Source organism: Salmo trutta, chromosome 28, assembly GCF_901001165.1.
Source record: "Salmo trutta chromosome 28, fSalTru1.1, whole genome shotgun sequence".
NCBI classification, from domain to species: Eukaryota; Metazoa; Chordata; class Actinopteri; order Salmoniformes; family Salmonidae; genus Salmo; species Salmo trutta.
The window spans coordinates 28,463,751-28,483,073 of record NC_042984.1 but is presented as its reverse complement, the minus strand read 5'-3'; the positions used below and the strand labels follow the sequence as shown (position 1 = coordinate 28,483,073).

Sequence of the window (19,323 nt, the reverse complement as noted above, 5' to 3'; positions counted from 1 at the left end):
GAGAGGGGACCAATAACTCGATGGTCACTCTGACAGAGCTCCAGAGTTCTTCTGCAGCACTCCACCAAATCAGGCCTTTATGGTAGTGGCCAGACGGAAGCCACTCCTCAGTAAAAGGCACATGATAGCCCGCTTGGAGTTTGCCAAAAGGCACCAAAAGACTCAGACCATGAGAAACAAGATTCTCTGGTCTGATGAAACCAAGATTGAATTATTTGGCCTGAATGCCAAGCGTCACGTTTGGAGGAAACCTGGCACCATCTCTACATTGAAGCATGGTTGGTAGAATCATACTGTGGTGATGTTTTTCAGTGGCGGAGACTAGTAAGTATCTAGGAAAAGATTAACAGAGCAAAGTACAGAGAGATCCTTAATGAAAACCTGCTTCAGAGTGCTCAGGACCTCAGACTGGGGCGAAGGTTCACCTTCCAACAGGACACGACCCTAAGCAGCACTGGTCTCTTAATGTCCTTGAGTGGCCCAGCCAGAGCCCGGACTTGAACCCGATTGAACATCTCTGGAGAAACCTAAAAATAGCTGTGCAGCTACGCTCCCCATTCAACCGAAGCGCTTGAGAGGATCTGCAGATAAGAAATGGGAGAAACTCCCCAAATACAGGTGTGCCAAGCTTGTAGTGCCATACCCAAGACTCGAGGCTGTAATCGCTGCCAAAGGTGCTTCAAGAAAGTACTGGTTAAAGGGTCTGAATACGTATGTAAATGTGACGTTTCATTTTAGAAATAAATTTGCAGACATTTCTAAAAAACAGTTTTTGCTTTGTCATTATGGAGTAGTGTGTGTAGATTGATGAAGGGGGAAAAAAAACATTTTAATCAATTTTAGAATAAGGCTGTAACGTAACAAAATGTGGAAAAAGTCAAGGCGTCTAAATACTTTCCGAAAGCACTGTACAAAGAAAAAGGTTGTAAAATGTTGTCAGCATGCTAAAGTTGGCGGGTTTTTTGACTAGGAATGAACGGGATATGAGTATGGACAATCAGAATAAAATCTGAACTGGGTTCTTAAGAGTGGCTGTGTAAACAGTACAAAAAAAATTGCATGAAATGAAATGTATGTATTCACTACTGTAAGTCGCTCTGGATAAGAGCGTCTGCTAAATGACTAAAATGTAAACAGCCTAAAGCAGTGGTTCTCCCCCGGCGGTGCTAGTACCCCTGGGGGTACTTGGCCAATCCACAGGGGGTACTTGAGATGACTCAGGAGACCATAGGGCTTACTGGTAAAATGCACAAGTAGTGTACTCCGTACAGAGCAAAAGGCACTTGGTGGTACAGAAAACAAAAAAGGTTGAGAATCACCGCTCTAAACAAGGACAGAATTATCAATGCTCAAAGAATACACAAATAATAGTTGCTGTTTTCTAACTGCAGGCATAGGAGAGAACATTTGGAGTGGTGCAGCAACCGGTCATCAACAACTATAAAGAACACAATCACACAAAATGTTTCAGCTAGTGAAACAGTCAAGTGGTTTGTCTCACATGTCCTTGTTTCAGCATATAAGTCTACACACAATATGAACTCAGCAGGTGTTAGAACAGAGACAACTGCAGAAACATGAGCGCAAATATAACTTCAGATCCACCTTCTATTCTCTACAAGTTAGGAAAACAAATTGCTCTTGCTTTCCGAAATGACAAATCACCAAAAGAGATTAGACGTGGAATACATTTTACAGCCATTTTTATTGACACTGCATGAATATCATTTAGCTGGAGAAACAGTTGACAAATACATACATCTGAAGGAAAGGAATAGTCCACTGGGGAAGCAGTCGAGTGCTGGGTTGTATATTTGACCTTTAAATAAAACCCTGAATGATTATATCTTTTAGTATTTATGAGGACTTTGCTGCAGCCGAGTTTGGCAATTCAAACATTTAAAGGCAAATAAAAGGGGACAGGATTATTTAAATAAAAGCACACCATCTTTAATGTATTGGAAAAAGTGCAGAGTGTACTTATCTACAGTATCACTTATTATACCCAATATACTCATCTGAATCAAAGTCCATTTTGTCTCAAATGGGTGTTCAAAGAACGTTCCGGAACACATCCGCCAAACATGCCTTTGGTAGGAGTACATTACTGTATAAACTTAGCATTACACAGATTACTGCTATAAAAAAAATTATCATAATTTTAAAATGTTAAAGATAAAAGTAATGTTAAATGACATTAACTAGTGACGTACATTTATATACTTCTTGATTTCAGGCAGATATGTAGACAGGAGATAAGACTCTGGGGGGGGGGGGGCTTCCAATGAACCAATCGGTTTGTTCCTAAAGTTTTCACTGTGGTCTGAAGTGAAAACATCCTCAAATAAGGGAAACGTGTCTCAAAGTGTGAAAGGCTAACAGCAGTACACACGTTCAAGTCCACTTAAACGATCACAGATTTAATCTGCCAAGCTACTGTTGATCAGTCACATTGAGAAATCATTTAAAATAATACATTTGCTAAATTAGTCAAAGGCAAACTAAGAGACCAACTTTACATGATCCAAGCTTCCCTCATCTGGACCGTCACTCCAGTGCACTGGGCCAGTTCTTCTTATAAAAACTGGTAATGGCCGGGTAACGACGCCAGATAATTATTTGTGATGAGTTCAGTCCATGTGAAACTCAGAGACCATTCTGATGAGCTGGGCCAGAGTGAATGGAAGAGTTTCACTCAGACTACCAACACTGCTGTTAGACCTTAGGCAGGGGGAGATTAGTTCTCAAACAAATTAATCCTCTCAAAGAGAATCCTCTGTTTCTTAGTGCATCTATAATCTAATATCTTAACAACATATCAAAGTGGAGTCAAGCCGGAATTACAATTACATCCACAAATCTAACCACGGGGGGGGTGGGAGGGGGGGTTAATTGGGGATAGAGAAAGCAGCCAAAGTGACATTTGAAAGCGGGGCACAAAGCAGGCATCAAGCCAGTTCCTGGACAGCCTATTCAAGTTGACAGCAGATGCTCAGCAGCTAAGGCCTCATCCGTGCCTCTGCTGCAGTCACAGCCCTGGTGCTGGGTGCAAACTAAAAGAGCACAGAGCTCTAACCCAGTGAGTCGAGACACCGGTGGTTTGGTCCAGTCCGCAATGCTAGTCAGATGATAGGCTATGCAATCTATTGAGGTTTTTGTCTAATTACTGTACTACTGGCTTTAGGATACCTGCTATTTTCCCCAGACATATTCAACTGGACACAGCATCTATAATCTATGCCGGATGTAATTTTGCTTCATATGCAATAGTTCTAACTCCGAGACCGATAAATTACTACAGTTGATTTTTCATTTTCATATATACAGGATTCATACAACAAAAAAAAAAACAAGAGTTGCAGAGTTTGAAGTTTAGCGAAATGAATACGAGTACAGGCAAAACAACAGCTTAAGCCTCTCTGTACGAGTAAGCAGAATGTCTCGTTATTCACAACATTAAACAATCTCTTGAAGATGTGAACCAGTAATGCACTGTCCTAGAGATTTCCTGGCATCCTGGTTCCTGCCAGCGTTGCATTCTTCAGAGCACACCAGAGTGTGTGTGTGTGTGTGTGTGTGTGTGTGTGTGTTGTGGGGTGGGGGGCAGAGAGAGCAGACAGAGCAGCCTGTCATAGAAGTCAGGCCCCAATATGCTATTTTTCTCAAGAGTTACAGAAAGAACCAAGATGTGTTACAATAAGTACATTCAGTTGTAAAGCAGTTGCAAAATCACTAACCCCCCCTTCCCCGCTCGCCATTTATCTGCGTTCCCGGCCAGAGGTTCAGTCAGTCAGCATGGATGAATGTGTAGTGTCCTCTTACTAGCCACAGAAACAGGTGATGAGAGAGTGAAGGAGAAGTGCTGGTCGGCGGGACTGGGTCCAGTCTTTTAGCCCGTGGCTGAGCCAGCTCCATAACTTGAGTCTTTACTTAAACGGACAATCTCCTGAGACAGAACTTCAAGATCCTAAAAAAAGACAAAAACATACATTGCTATTTTTAAACCACAAAGCTGGGTACAAAAAACAACCTCTGCTAATTTCTGGCAGCTTCATATCTAACTGCAAGACATCTCTTTCATCATGCATCCTCTTCCATTCTGATGTACTTCAGCTACGGACTACTGAACTTCAGAGAGTTGATTCAAGGTGTTGGGAAAGAACTGTAACAGTGACAATTATAGCGTGGAGGGTGCGGGGGAGCCATTAGACAGACGGACTCGGGTTCAGCTGCAATCTCCTCCCAGAAAAAGCCAACGTTCTATCCTCTGTGTGCTCACTATATTAACAGGCCTGTTTGTTTCTGGGCTGGCGGCCCCAACAGGCACTAAATATTCATGAGCTCGCTGCCCGCCGCTGCCCCTGGAATCCAGAGAGAAGATGGGAGTAACCAGGAGCCTGCCTGCCCATCTGCAGGTTCACCAGTAGCGAACACAACCGTCTTGCACTTTTGCCACGGCGCCCTGTCATTCTGCTCTGGTGGGCTGTGACACTGCTTCATCATGTTCTAGTGCATGATTAGGAGCCCATGCCTGAAGGGCTGCTTAGTAGCAGGAGGGAGGGAAGGGGGTGGGTGGAGAGGCATTAGCGGAGGAAGAGGACAGGGATGGGGGCAGTTACACATGGTTGCTCTCCCCTTCAGCACCCTCTTAAGTGTTTAATCAGATCAAGATTTTTCTCATTTAAATTGGGATAAAAGCGAACCGTTATGTTGCTGTTAACAAGTATGGTACAACTTGCCACCAGCATTGGGATGCTCATGTAAAAGCCTGCAGCCGCTTCTTCCAGCTGCCATGTAAAGGCTTTGTGACTGAATGACAATTCTCCATGTCTCATTCTTGGATGGGTAATTTTTAATATAGTCTATCCCTTGGCATATTTTTGGCCACTGTAATTGAGCTCCTATCTGCATAAAACCAATGCATGAAGTTCTCAGAAAATGTATCATGCATAAATGATTATATTTTACGATGACAACGTCAAAGAGGATCATCGGCTCGGCTGTCTATAAATAAAAAAAAAAAGGTGTATATTTCTTCATTTTGGATATCGAAGAGGACTACAACAGAATTTCAGGCTAGCTTTATTTTTTTACGCAGAGCCGGAGTGCCTGCAAGTCCTATCCTAGATTTCTCGGGTGTCTTCCAAGCCAAGGTTTAAGCCGGGTGTTTGTGTAACCTACAACTCCCCATGGGCACGCAGCACTCCTACACACCACACAGCCAAGGATCCAGACTGTCTCCAAGACCGACTACAGCACTACACCCCCTCACTGTAGCTAACTAGCTTACACACACACACACACACACACACACACACACACACACACACACAAAATATTAAACACAGACGTCTCACAGCATCACTGATGCAACACTAAACAGAGCAGGGTCAGTTACCACTCAGTATAGACAGTGGAAAGAGCCCTCCACCCCCATTACTTCACCACAGTTCATCAAAAGGCCAGGAGACATTTGATAGGTTCGTGTTCTGAGGTAAAAATCTGCATGAAGACAGAAACGCCACACTGTAATCCAATCAAACACACGAGACTGCGCCAACATGCTTTGCTTGGAGGAGACCCATTTCTATTTCTGCATAGAAAACCATTTGAACATTAAGGAGCGCCCACGCCTTGGCCTGTGATGAATACTCCCCCCATGGTGTGCTAGTCTCAGAGCTGGACAACAGCAGCACACAGGCAGGCATGTCACCCACACACACACAGTCACACTGACTACACACACACCACCCAGTCAGTGGTCATTGGTATGGATCCCCACACTTTAACTTCAGGCCCCAGGGATGTCCACAGGTTCTGAACCACTTAAAAACACATCCAATGTGTTTACGGAACACAAACCATTGAGTTCACCAGCATGACCACCACCCTCAACAGCAACGGTTTCCCCGCCTACCTTCCGTAGTGTACAGCAGCCTACAGGTGCCTACCTTCCCTAGTGTACAGCAGCCTACCTTCTTCTAATGTACAGCAGCCTACCTTCTCTAGTGTACAGCAGCCTACCTTCTCTAGTGTACAGCAGCCTACCTTCTCTAGTGTACAGCAGCCTACCTTCTGTAGATGCATGTTCTTTGTCAGCTGTTCCTCCAACATGTTCTGCAGCTTCTTGTTCATCTCCCGCAGGTTCTCGTCCCCAGGCTTCACCAGGTCCCGGAGCACAGAGCCCAGACCATGTCCGTGGCCCCCCACCTGGCCCCCGTGATTGGCCACCGCCACGGCACCATGTGCTGCAGGGGAGAGGGGGAACAAATCAATTAAAAGGATACCAATCTCCGGCATGCTTCATTGAACTAGAGTGTTTGACAAACCCAGGGAAAAACCTAGGGCCCTAGTTATAACTGGCCCATGAATTATATCTAATGAACATCGTTATTTGTAACAAGACACATGCAATTCTTTCAATGTGAATCATTGTTGTATCAATGTTCAATGGGTTACAGGAATTGAGCAGGACTTCTCTCTATTCCACGTTATTTTATGAAATGGTATGTCTTTAGTAAAAATATAATTGTTTGCTGTACAGTGCCTTCATAAAAAAGTATTCATACCCCGACTTTCTCCACATTTTGTTGTGTTACAGCCTGAATTCAAAACCGATTAAATATGTTGTTTTCTCACCCATCGACACACAATACCCCATAATGACAAAGTGAAAACATGATTTTTTATATTTTTTGTATTGAAAATGAAATACAGAAATATCTAATTTACGTAAGTATTAATTCCCCTCAGTCAATGCATGTTAGAATCACATTTGGCAGCGATTACAGCTGTGAGTATTTCTGGGCAAGTCTAAGAGCTTTGCACACCTGGATTGTACAATATTTCCCAATTATTCTTTTAACTATCCATGCTCTGTCAAATTGGTGTTGATCATTGCTAAACAACCATTTAAGTCTTGCCATAGATTTAAGCCGATTTAAGTCCAAACTAACGCGACCACTCAGGAACATTCACTGTCTTCTTGGTAAGCAACTCCAGTGTAGATTTGGCCTTGTGTTTTAGGTTATTGTCCTGCTGAAAGGTGAATTAATCTCCCAGTGTCTGGTGGAAAGCAGACTGAACTAGGTTTTCCTCTAGGATTTTGCCTGTGCTTAGCCCCATTCCGTTTCTTTTTATCCTGAAAAACTCCCAAGTCCATAACAATTACAAGCATACCCATAACATGATGCAACCACCCCTATGCTTGAAAATATGGGTGGTGGTAATCTGTAATGTGTTGTATTGGATTTGCTCCAAACATAACACTGTTGTATTCAGGACAAAAAGTTAACTACTTTGCCACATTTTTTTCAGTATTACTTCAGTGCCTTGTTGCAAACAGGATGCATGTGAATATTGCATTGGAATATTTTTTATTCTGTACAGGCTTCCTTTTCACCATGTCAACTAGGTTAGTATTGTGGACTAACTACAATGTTGATCCATCCTCAGTTTATTGGCTGTGGTGGGGGAGAACTAACTGTTTTAAATTCACTAACTGTTTTAAAGTCACTAAATTCCTGAGCGGTTTCCTTCCTCTCCGGCAACGGATCTAGGAAGGAAGCCTGTATCTTTGTAGTGACTGGGTGTATTGATACACCATCCAAAGTGTAATTAATAACTTCACCATGCTCAAAGGGATATTCAATGTCTGCTTTGTCTACCAATAGGTGCCCTTCTTTGCAAGGCATTGGAAAACCTCCTTGGTCTTTGTGGTTAAATCTGTGTTTGCAGTGAGGGACTGCTCGACTGAGGGGCCTTACAGATTATTGTATGTGTGGGGCACAGAGATGAGGCAGTCATTAAAGAAAATTATGTTAAACACTATTATTGCACACAGAGTGAGTCCATGCAACTTGAGGCATATTTTTACTCCTGAACTTATTTAGGCTCGTCATAAAGGGGTTGAATACTTTAACTCGACATTTTCTCTTTTAATTCTGTATTATTTGTCAAAAAAAAAAAACTTCCACTTTGACATGGGGTATATTGTGTCTGGGCCAGTGCCCAAAAATCTCAATGTAAAAAGAAATATAAAAAAAATAATAATATTTGGCCTATAACACAACAAAATGTGGATAAAGTCAAGGCTTTGGAATACTTTAAGTTTTTAAAATGTATTTAACTAGGCAAGGTACTGGATCTGTGTTGAGTTGTGGTGCATCCAAGACTCCGATGCCGGACCATACCGGTTAAAACAAAGGTGGTGGCAGTGCTACGCTTCTCTGCTCAATGCAGTACTTGTCCCACCTCTCGGGTGGTCTGCAAGCTCAATTACACTGGTTACAATGTTGTACATGTTCATGATCAATGTTTTAAACGCAGCAGTATCATCCATCTATTAGCCTACATCAATCACTTGAGAATCTCCTGCCTTGATAACATTATGTCAGCTGCTCCATTATATATGGATTGTAGTCAGTCTGTTCTGGGTGGGGTATAGCCAGCTGTAGATCCCTGGTTAGGGACCATCAAACCACTCAACAATTTACTAGAGGCCTTGGATCAATGATCTGTCTGACTGATGAGAAGCTGTTCCTCACGTCTGATAGCGTTTCAAACGACAACGCTGCAGTTGCTCTACAAGACAGGTAGCCAAACAATGACAGTCGAGATAAAATACTGAACCTCACGTGTGATAATGAGTTTAGGTCTTCTAGCGTACCCATAGTGCAGTTCAAGACTTAAAGCATTTATAACATTTTCAGGTTTATTATAAATAGGGCATACCCATTTCTAAAGTGTTGCAGGTTCAAACAAAGTGTTCCCATTACCAAAGCTTCTGGAAGTTTAAGTTAAAGGATTGAAATTGAGTTATGTAATGAAACATGAGAGTTGAGCAACAGTCACCCTAAACGCAGTTGGCTTTACCTAAAGATCATGGCAGCAGTCATTGGCGTGATATTGTAACTGTACAAGCTTATGGTATGATTAATTAAGAACATTTTCTATTGGGGGAGTTGGTGACATTGTCAGCTCCTTGTAGACACAAGGGCCACCTCTTGAAAGTTGCACAGTGCTCCTCTGGCCATGAATAGTCAGGTGGGTCCCTGCTGAACTGTCGCCCTGTTAAGTAGGGTTTTCCACAGGACGAGAGCAGTGATCGTCTGAACTGCCTCGGCTGCCAACGTTGTAAAGGACACTATTTGTCACTCAGTATACACTTTGTGGGGCAGGCACAGCCACTTTTCACAATGTGACACTAAAAATAAGCCCATATTGAGCAGACGTTAGACTAACTTTCTCTGAATCTCTGCGGCTTATGTACGGGCGCCCAATTCATACGGGACACTTCGGAAATGTGTCTTTACATTTTTTGGGTTTTCCGTGACAAATGAATATTGTGTTTTAGTACTGTAGCTGATAAAGGAACAGCGGTCTTATCAAGAAAAAGCTGCAAGCTCGGCAGAAGAAGTGACAACACATTGTCAATGTCACCATTAGTTTCAACCCTTAAGGATTAGCTGATCTTGTGGGCTTGCCTTGATTTTATTGTTCCATGCTATGCTTGGCATTTCACTCACCCGTGCAGACAGACAGTAAACACCACAAATTAGACAGCCTTTCTTTCATTGCTATAATACAGTACAGAAATGCTACGGTCCTGACTTTAAAAAAAAGGTCACCGTTATATTCATGTGATTCTTCTAAGAAATTAACTTAATTGACAAATTAAAAGAAAATAAACAAACCTCTAAAGCTATACATGAATATAGCCTAGATGTACTTGTTCTCCAAACCCATCTCTTCTTCTGGGACTAGCGCCGAGTGCACTGAGGGGAGACTCCATGGACTCAGAGCAGAATGACATAACCCAAACTGACATCTGCAACACCGGCTCGCTGATGCTGAAAGCCAGGCTGAGATCACAGATGGAAGATAGACATTCTCAACTCCCTTTAACCAATGATACCTCTAGTCAGGGGCGGCAGGTAGCCTAGCAGTTAAGAGGGTTGGACCAGTAACCGAAAGGAGATGACTAGGTGAAAAATCTGTGTGTCCTTGAGCAAGTCACTTAACCTTAATTACTCCTGTAAGTCGTTCTCGGGTTGAGAGCGTCTGCTAAATGACTAAAATGTAGTCAAACAGTTATACTACTTTGCCCTGGTATGGGAAGAATTCTACAGACATTGAAAAAAACACCAGTCTCCCTAATAGGTGACAATTGCTTTTCTCATCTTGAATCATGGAAACCTTCCAGGTCTTTCTTCCCCTAAGAGCAGTGTGATGCAGAAGTGCACTGATATGCCAACATGGCTGAACAGTAACGCTACTAGTCTAAGTGGTCCTGCTGCTACTGAACTGCTGAAGCAACACACACAGTGAGCCGTGGCTGGCTGCCACCACAGAGCTGCTACTACTGCAGCCCTGCCTGCTGCCACAGAGTCACTACAACTAACTGCAGCCCTGCCTGCTCTCAACTCCCACAGGATCACAGTGTGCTAAGTGGAAACACTGACAGGAAAAATACAGGCTAGATCTATAGAAATGTAGCCCTGCCTGTTTAAAGTGTATGCGTCATTTCTTGTAATCTACCCCCTCGTCCATTACAGGTGTCAAACCCAGTGATGAATCGTTCGTTTGCAAGAGAGTTGCAATGCTCACTTAAAACAACTTCATCATTATAAACGACTTTGTGCGGAGCTCTCCCAAGACAAGTTTTCCATTAACAGGTTCAGAAAATAGAATAACCATCAAGTAATTTCCCAAGTTGATGAAACACCTATTGTTATTAATTACAACCTATAAAACTTGTAGGCTGCTTTATAATGGACTCATATCCTAACATTCTGGAAGGTTGTGATGTTCCTGGAGTTCTCCATGCAGAACAAACCGTGTTGGATGAAAAGGTTAGAGGCTACGTCACAGTGGGAGCAGCCGCGTACAATACTAGGCGAGAGGCAGGGGTTACAGACTGCAGCACTAGGAAACTTACCCAAGCTGACTTCTCCAGCAGGGAAGAGCACTTAGCCAGGAGAGGAAGCTCATCTACAAATAAACTCCCTGTCCTACTCCACACATGACTGCGGCATTGTACCTGACTGCTCGATTAACCAACTCCCACAATCCCTACTACACTCTCCATCCCTCTCTCTCTATCACCAGACTGAAGTCTTACACATAACATCAAGACACTTCCTCCATCACACTAACTGATAGATAGAGATAGAGAAATGAAGTAGAACAGAGTGCCAGTGTGCTCCTCCACAGAAGCCCAATGAACTGATTCAGAGATGGTTCATCAAAATGCTGGTAACGTGTGGAGAGTTTGTGAATCATTATCCATCAAGCTCTTTCATAAGATGTGGAAGATCTCAGTGAACAAAATCCGCTGAGGAAAGCAGGTTGGAATCATTTGAAAAAGGATTAATCAAAGAACTGTCACTGTGTACACCACCAGTTTACAGCAGCACAAGTGTTTACAATACCATTAGCTACAAGAACATGATGTGGTGTCATTTAGTTGCTGGTGGGACTACGTTATGATGCAAGGTGCAGCAGAGCAGACAGACAGCAGTAGGCTGTGTTGACCAGGTAGGCAGTCTGGCAGGCACTGTAACATTACTGTGTGCGCCTCCCATCTCACCAGCAGGGCTGAGGTCTCAGTCGGCTGCTGCATTATTGAATATGTGCTGGGTTCACTCAGGCATGTCTGCACCCTGAATCATTTAAATCCTGCTAATGTCAGCTCTCATCTAGCACCAGGGCTTTCTGAAGGCTAGGCCCTTCTTCATTTTTCCACGGCCTACACAGCCTTCTCTGCGGATCTCTCGGATGCTGTTATTGGGGGGGGGGGGCTTATTTACCAAAGATATTTGCCACTGCTGTCCCACCCGGTCTCCTGTTGTTGAACCAACAAAAAGCTACACTACCATTACACCATATGTCTGGCTGTAAATATGGCCATTGTATGATCATTATAGGGATGCGAAGGCGCATAAAAATGGCGGCCCTCATGTACTTTACACAAATGCCTTGTTTGCTTAAGTTCGCCGTATGGTATACTGAACAAAAATAAAACGTAACAAGCAACAATTCTTTTTTTTTACTGAGTTACAGTTCATAAGGAAAATCAGTCAATTTAAATAAATTCATTAGGCCCTAATCTATGGATTTCACTTAACTGGGAATACAGTAATGCATCTGTTGGTCACAGATACCTTAAAAACCAGTCTGTATCTGGTGTGACCACCATTTGCCTTACACTGCACGACATCTCCTTAGCAGACTGTTGAATGTTGTCCCACTCCTCTTCAATGGCTGTGCGAAGTTGCTGGATATTGGCGGGAACTGGAACACATCGATCCTGAGCATCCCAAACATTGGTGTGGTGAGTATGCAGCACATGGAAGAACTGTGACATTTTCAGTTTCCAGGAATTGTGTACAGATCCTTGCGACATGGGGACGTGCATTATCATGCTGAGACGAGGTGACGGCTGCGGATGAATGGCACAACAATGGGCCTCAGGATCTTGTCATGGTATCTCTGTGCATTCAAACTGACATCGATAAAATACAATTGTGTTCGTTATCCATAGCTTATGCCTGCCCACAACATAACCATGGGACATTCTGTTTATAAAGTTCACGTCGGCAAACTGCTCGCCCGCACGTGGTTTGTGGTTGTGAGGCCGGTTGGAAGTACTGCCAAATTCTCTAAAATGACACTGGTGATGGCTTATGGTAGAGATGTTAACATTAAAATGATCTGTCAACAGCTCTGGTTGACATTCCTGCAGCATTCCAATTGCACACTACCTGAAAACTTGAGACATCTGTGGAATTGTGCTGTGGCAAAACTGCACATTTTAGAATGGCCTTTTATTGCCCCCAGCACAAGGTGTACCTGTGTAATGACAATGCAGTTTAATAAGCTTCCTGACGGGCCACACCTGTCAGGTGGATGGATTATCTTGGAAAAAAGGAGATATGCTCACTGACAGGGATGTAAACAAATTTGTGAACAAAATATGAAAGAAATAAGCTTTTGGTGAGTATGGAACATTTCTGGGATCTTTCATTTCAGCTCATGAAAACTTTACATGTTGCGTTTATATTTCTGTTCAGTGTACATTGCGCTCAGTTTTGTATTGGCATTAACACAGTATAAATTATCCCAGTTCTAGCTCCAAGACAACAGCAATTAGAAAAAATGATTGTGCTGATTTACTGGCCCATTGAACCATGTCGTGCGCCGTAGTTTAAAAATTCTGTCGATAGTTTTAGCACTAAGACGCCATATCTGAATTTCTCCATCTTGGTGCACCTTCGCCATAAACATCAGGTTGAGTGTCTGCTTTCACGTGCGCTCCTTTGACAGACGTGGACATGTTAATATCTAGCAACGCTACAAAGTGTTAATAAGTGTGACAAAACACCCTTATAAAATGCCTCAAAATATATCAAGTCATGTTCACTAGCAACCTTGTAAAATGTTTACACAATGCAGTATTTGAAGACTAAAATACTGCCATCACTCCAGCTAAATGAAAACATGCAACTAGCCAGTAGAAATATGTAAGCAAGAACCCCCTCCCCCCAAAAAACGAAAAAGTTGTGCTAGCTCTCATATCTCACACCTATTTTCCCTTTAAAAATATCAGATAAAGAAATGTTTTTTTCTTCACCCTGCTGTTTATGCAGTCTGACAAGCCCAGACAACTGGAGACCTTCAGCTTTTATAGCACAATATTTACAATTAGAAGAAACGGGCCATAATGGAATCTAGCCTGGCATTAAATGTTAAATCAGTCAGTCATGAAATTAAAACAGGAGGAGAGCACACAGACAGTGGTGGAAGGGAAAGCTCTTCTCTTATAAGCAGGGGATAAGAAGTCTAACCAACTTCCTCTAAATGGGGATGACTGTGTGAGACACAGTAATTACCATCATCTTGTGGTTCTAAACCAAGGTTGTTACAGGGCACAGGAGGTACTACGGATCCTACCTCCACCCCTCTGTAAACTGGCATCAGTAACGTGTGTGTGTGTGTGTGTGTGTGTGTGTGTGTGTGTGTGTGTCCGTCCGAAATAGTGTTGTCACAATACCAGAATTTTTACTTCGATACCAGGTTTAGTATGAAGATACCAAAACAATACCCTGGGGGGGGAGTCAATAGCCTGTCACAGAATGGCACTAGGTACAGACAGATATTGAGTTCAATATAATTACATTACATTTTTGAATGTATGCATTAATGAATCAAATTATACAATCAATTTGACATAGTTTTTTTAAACCAAACTACATTACCATTTATTTGAATGGTAAATCTCTAATGATAAACTGGGCAACTCAATATGTAGCCTATCCTGTTGGGGCCAGGGGGCAGGATCTTATCCCGGTATTGGGATTCATTGTCATGTGACCATGGCGGGGAATTCAAAACTGCAAGAGTCTAATCATTTCAAATACTCAAATAATCAACTATTTTCCTCCATTTGAAAGATACACATCTCCTAAATCTAACCACGTTGTCCGATTTTCAGAGGCTTTACGGAGAATGCATAAAGTTAGGTTATGTTAGGAGAGTACATTGACAATAGCTGTGTGTAATGTTTAGCCAATTCAAAGAAGGGCATCAACACAGACAGAAAACCAGCTAGAATTATGCACTTACCTTTGACAATCTGCATCAGATGACACTCATAGGACATTATGTTATACAAAACATGCATTTTTAGTTCCATCAAGTTCATATTTATATCCAAAAACAGCATTTACAGTCGCGGTGAAATTCAGATTTTTTTCCGGCTCGAATGCTCCCAATGAATCCAGTGTTACAAATCACGGAATTACTATTCGAAAACATTGGTAAATTATAATATTGTCATTCAAAGAATAATATATTATCATCTCGTAATTGCTACCGAATGGCCAGATCTCAAAATAACTTTACTGGGAAATCACATTTTGCAATAAACGGGGTACTATGCTAAGAACAATAGGCTAGGCTATACAGGTTAGCAGCATCTAATATCATAATAACATTGTAAATATCCCCTTACCTTTGATTATCTCCATCAGAAGGCACTGCCAGGAATCCCAGGTCCAGAACAAATGTGGTTTCTTTTGACAAAGTTCATAATTTATGTCCAAATAACACCAAGTAGTTAGCGTTCAGTAGGCTCCCACAAAACGTGGTGGGGGGGTGTAAAATCACGCCGAAAAGCTAAAAAAACCTAGTAAATAATCTATTTACGTTCGTTCAAACATGTCAAACGTTGTTTAGCATCAATCTTTTGGTCCATTTTTAACGTGAAACATCAGTAATATTTTTCACACAACCTATCCTGTGTCTAGAAAAACGATTATGACAAATGCACTCTTCTCAGATTTATGCGCAGGCGTGAAAAAATGAAGTGACGACATGTCAACTTCCCTGCATTCTAATTTGCTCTGTGTTAATCATAGACGCTTCAAACAACTTTATAAAGATCGTTGACATCTAGTGGAAGCCGTAGGAATTGCGAAATGAATCCTTTCTCACTGTGGTATCTATAAAACAATGACACTAAATAGTACAGTCACAAAATTCACATATTTTTTTTTATCTATTTTTCACAGGTTTTTGCTTGCAATGAGTTTTGTTATACTTACAGACACCATTTAAACTGTTTTAGAAAATTCAGAGTGTTTTAATAATATGCATATCCTAGCTTCTGAGTTGGTGTAGGAGGCAGTTAAAAATGGGCACATATTTTTTTCAAAATTTCTCAATACTGCCCCCTAGCCCCAACAGGCTATGCACAATACAGATGAATGTATATTCAATAAGAGTGTGTGCATGCATCAAGTTATTGAGCTTGTTTTGGCTGATTTCATGGGGCTACAGATGAAGAAAAAAAATATGTTTCCCTTCCATTTGAGACTTATTTTACTGTACTGATTAGCATAGAAGAAGCAATCTCTTACATGATAAAAGCGCTGTCAAAGACCCGTGACATTAACACACAGTTCGAGCAAAGACGGTGCAGTATGAAGATAGGCAGTTTCTGCCTCTCCAATAGAAATCCTGAGCACACTTGGAAGAGATGTGATGTCGACATTGGCTAGCTAAGCTCACGCACAGAAACACATTGGGTCTAACGGCTGTCTCGCGTCGAATTGAATCAAACGTTCCCGGAAGTCTTGCGATTTCACCTCTACCTTACACCCTAGACCCACTTCAATTTGCTTACCACCCCAATAGATCCACAGACGATGCAATTGCCATCGCACTGCACACTGGCCTATCCCATCTGGACAAGAGGAATACCCACGTAAGAATGCTGTTCATTGACTATACCTCAGCCTTCAACACCATGGTACCTTCCAAGCTCATCATTAAGCTCGGGACCCTGGGTCTGAACGCCGACTAAGTGAATGAATAAAGTTTTTGGTCACATTCAGCTTTGAAATCAGCAATATTTTGCATATCACAAACAAGGTACTTGGGGTAGTGAACTGATATCAGCTTCAGCAGTAAGCGAGCAAGGAAAGTTAGCCTACAAAGTTGGATGCTACCGGTATCTTCTTGCACTGTCAAGTGTTCTATCCTGTAATGGACATTGTTTTGCGAACAGTAATGAACAGTTTCAACATTTCTACATGCTGTGTTGCATTATTCAAGTGTGTTAACTTATGTGCAGCATAAGTGGTGATTCAGCCCAGACTCCCAGTGAGTGCAGTGGTTCCTCAGGACAGAATAGAGCTAGCAATGACTAAAGTGGAGCAGTCACGGTAAGCTCCAGACTTGATCCTCAAATCAGTAGATAACGTGAGACACATTTTACAGAAATACCAAAAGTAAAAAATAAATAAAAAAAAGTACCAAAGTTTCAGTAAACCATGCAACACTAGTCCAAAAATCTAATCTACTACATCCTAAAACATACTGTAATAACTGTACTACATACTATTTAGAATGTACTGTTTAGTAAAAATGAATGCAGTAAGCCACAAATATCAACATACTAGGCTCATTCATGCCGACAATGCCTTATAACGCCATTCGTTCATTTTTGGTGCAGCCCTTCCCCTTCTTTGAATATCAGCTGTTGTCAAACACACGTGGGTCTGGAAAGACAATTATCTTCCTCAAGTGCAGCAAATTTTACTAGATGAAAAGCCAAAATGGAGTATGACATCCTGGCATTTAAAGAATACTACATTTTTGAAATGTCATACCATAACACTACATTCTTTTACTTTTAGATTTGTGTATTGTTAGATTCTACTGCACTGTTGGAGCTAGGAAGCATTTCGCTACACCCGCAATAACATCTGAGAAATGGTGTGTGGGACCAATACATTTTGATGTTGTCATTTTCGCATACCCAAAATGCCTACTATTTAGAACCCAAGTACGGCTATTAGGACATAACCAGTGTCAAGGAGCGTGTGCCAAGCACTGTGGAAAGAGATTAGGTCCTTTGGAAGAGTATTTCTTTAATAAACCTCCACTCAGCGCTGAGACAGAAGGCACTACGGACCATGGAACTTCTATAGTAGGCCTAATGGAAGTAAACATAGATTGCATTATCTCCAATGAAAAATCTGCTATGACCTAAGCCTGTTCATATTCAAGGCATTCAATTTTATTTCTGCAGTCTTTCCTTTGGCAAAAAAATAAATATTAAAATCCCTATTGAAAGACAAGTTGCTTTGAGAAACTTTTATCTGCTGTGATTGAGCCTTTCTTTTTATGGAGTTTTGAAACACTAGACTACTGCAGTAGAACATCCCTCTCCATTGCCGCTGGTTTAGCTTACTTTTAAGGAATATGAAAGATGCAGTGGCCTCATGCATTCCAACAGCGCACCAGTTCCAAAACAACCAATTCCCCATTTCTCTCGCTCTCTCTGAGATTCCTTTAACTGGGTTATAGGAGGAGGCACGGAAAGGACTCATTAGACAAATAAAAAAATGTATTTCAATATGCGAGCTAAATGTTCAAAGTTATAAGCTTTAAACGTTGTAGTGTTTTAGAACAGTGTGGCGTAAACACATTCCTAGGTTCAGAAAGGCTTTCCCCTTCCAGCCCAAATCTGTATACTCTGTATGCCTTGGCCTATATGAAAGTCTTATTAATTCAATCATTGTAGTAGTTACAGCTAAGGGCACTGCATCGACAAAGAAAACGCTAATGAAAACATTAACGTAGCCTATCGGATAGGACCAATACGACATATGAGGGTTAACGAGCGTTTTATTCGAGAGTGAACTACTTGAAATATATTTTTTTTAATAGTGCTTTCCTAAAAAGGCATACACTTGAGGGTGCCCTTTGAGTGTAGTGCAGCCCTATCCCGAAAGCCTGATGATATCAGTGAGCTTGAGTGCCTGCATGCTCACGAGGAAGGCAGTCAGACAGACACAAGTCTGAGCACTGCAGACAAGTCCAGGTACTGAAACTGGGTCAGTCTCCATTCCAAAGTGTACGGTACATTTCATAGCCCATCTACATCGCTTTAACGTGAAATGTCACTATAGTTGACATTTTGGATCTGCAAAATCTGCTATTTTGATTTGAGTTTCTGAAACTTTGTCTTTACTCGTGTCTAAACACCACCGCTAGCATGCTTATCGTAAATGCATTACTCACAGTGCTAATCCTAAAAAGTAATCATATTTCATTGTAGCTTTTTTTGTAAACTCTGCCAGTTCCATATGGTAATGGTGTTCCAATTATCACCAAACTATAAAATCATGCCTCATGGATTAGCACAGAAGCAGGATAATATGGAAGGGACATTATGTGCTAATCTGGTTGAGGAGAGCAGCAGAACAGGGTGCAGAGGAATCTTAAAAACAAAGCAAGCCGAAACACCCCAATCTTTAAAGAGAAACTCATAAAATGTTAAGCAGAGCCCACAGCTCAGATCATAGAGTTATTAGATTGAACAAAGTGTATCTGAGCACTACAACAGCGGCAAACTTAAAATAGAATTTTTATAAATAGCACCGGTGAAACATTTACGAGTGGATTATAAAAGCAAGACAGTGAAACAGGTTCAAATGTAATAATAGAATAACTTCCCTACTGTAAAAGAGTGGGACAGTGTCTATTTATGCAAGTTGTTAGCATGGGATCTTTTCAGTAAAATACTGTTTCTATACTGAACAAAAATATTTCAACTCTGCAAAATCTGTGTTACAATTCATATAAGGAAATCAATCAAATTAAATAAATTCATTAGGGCCTAACCTATGGATTTCACATGACTGGGCAGGGGCACAGCCATTGGGAAGCCAGGCCCAGCCAATCAGAATTAGTTTTTCCCCCACAAAAGGGCTTTATTACAGACAGAAATACTCCTCACCAGCACCCCAACTC

The 19,323-nt window shown here is 41.7% G+C and overlaps 1 protein-coding gene across 4 annotated transcripts in view; it reads right to left on the bottom strand.

The window, feature by feature from the left end:
- Positions 1-1,686: 1,686 nt before the first annotated feature.
- Positions 1,687-19,323, bottom strand: part of LOC115165941 (GRIP1-associated protein 1) — a 42,092-nt gene continuing 24,455 nt past the window's right edge. For all 4 annotated transcript variants that reach the window (XM_029719476.1, XM_029719477.1, XM_029719478.1 and 1 more), the window contains 2 exons: positions 6,073-6,248; positions 1,687-3,967 (listed from right to left, as the gene is read on the bottom strand). In XM_029719476.1, the coding sequence (XP_029575336.1) occupies positions 3,890-3,967; positions 6,073-6,248 (254 nt within the window). In that variant the 3' untranslated portion in view covers positions 1,687-3,889. The remainder of the gene's footprint in view (positions 3,968-6,072; positions 6,249-19,323) is intronic.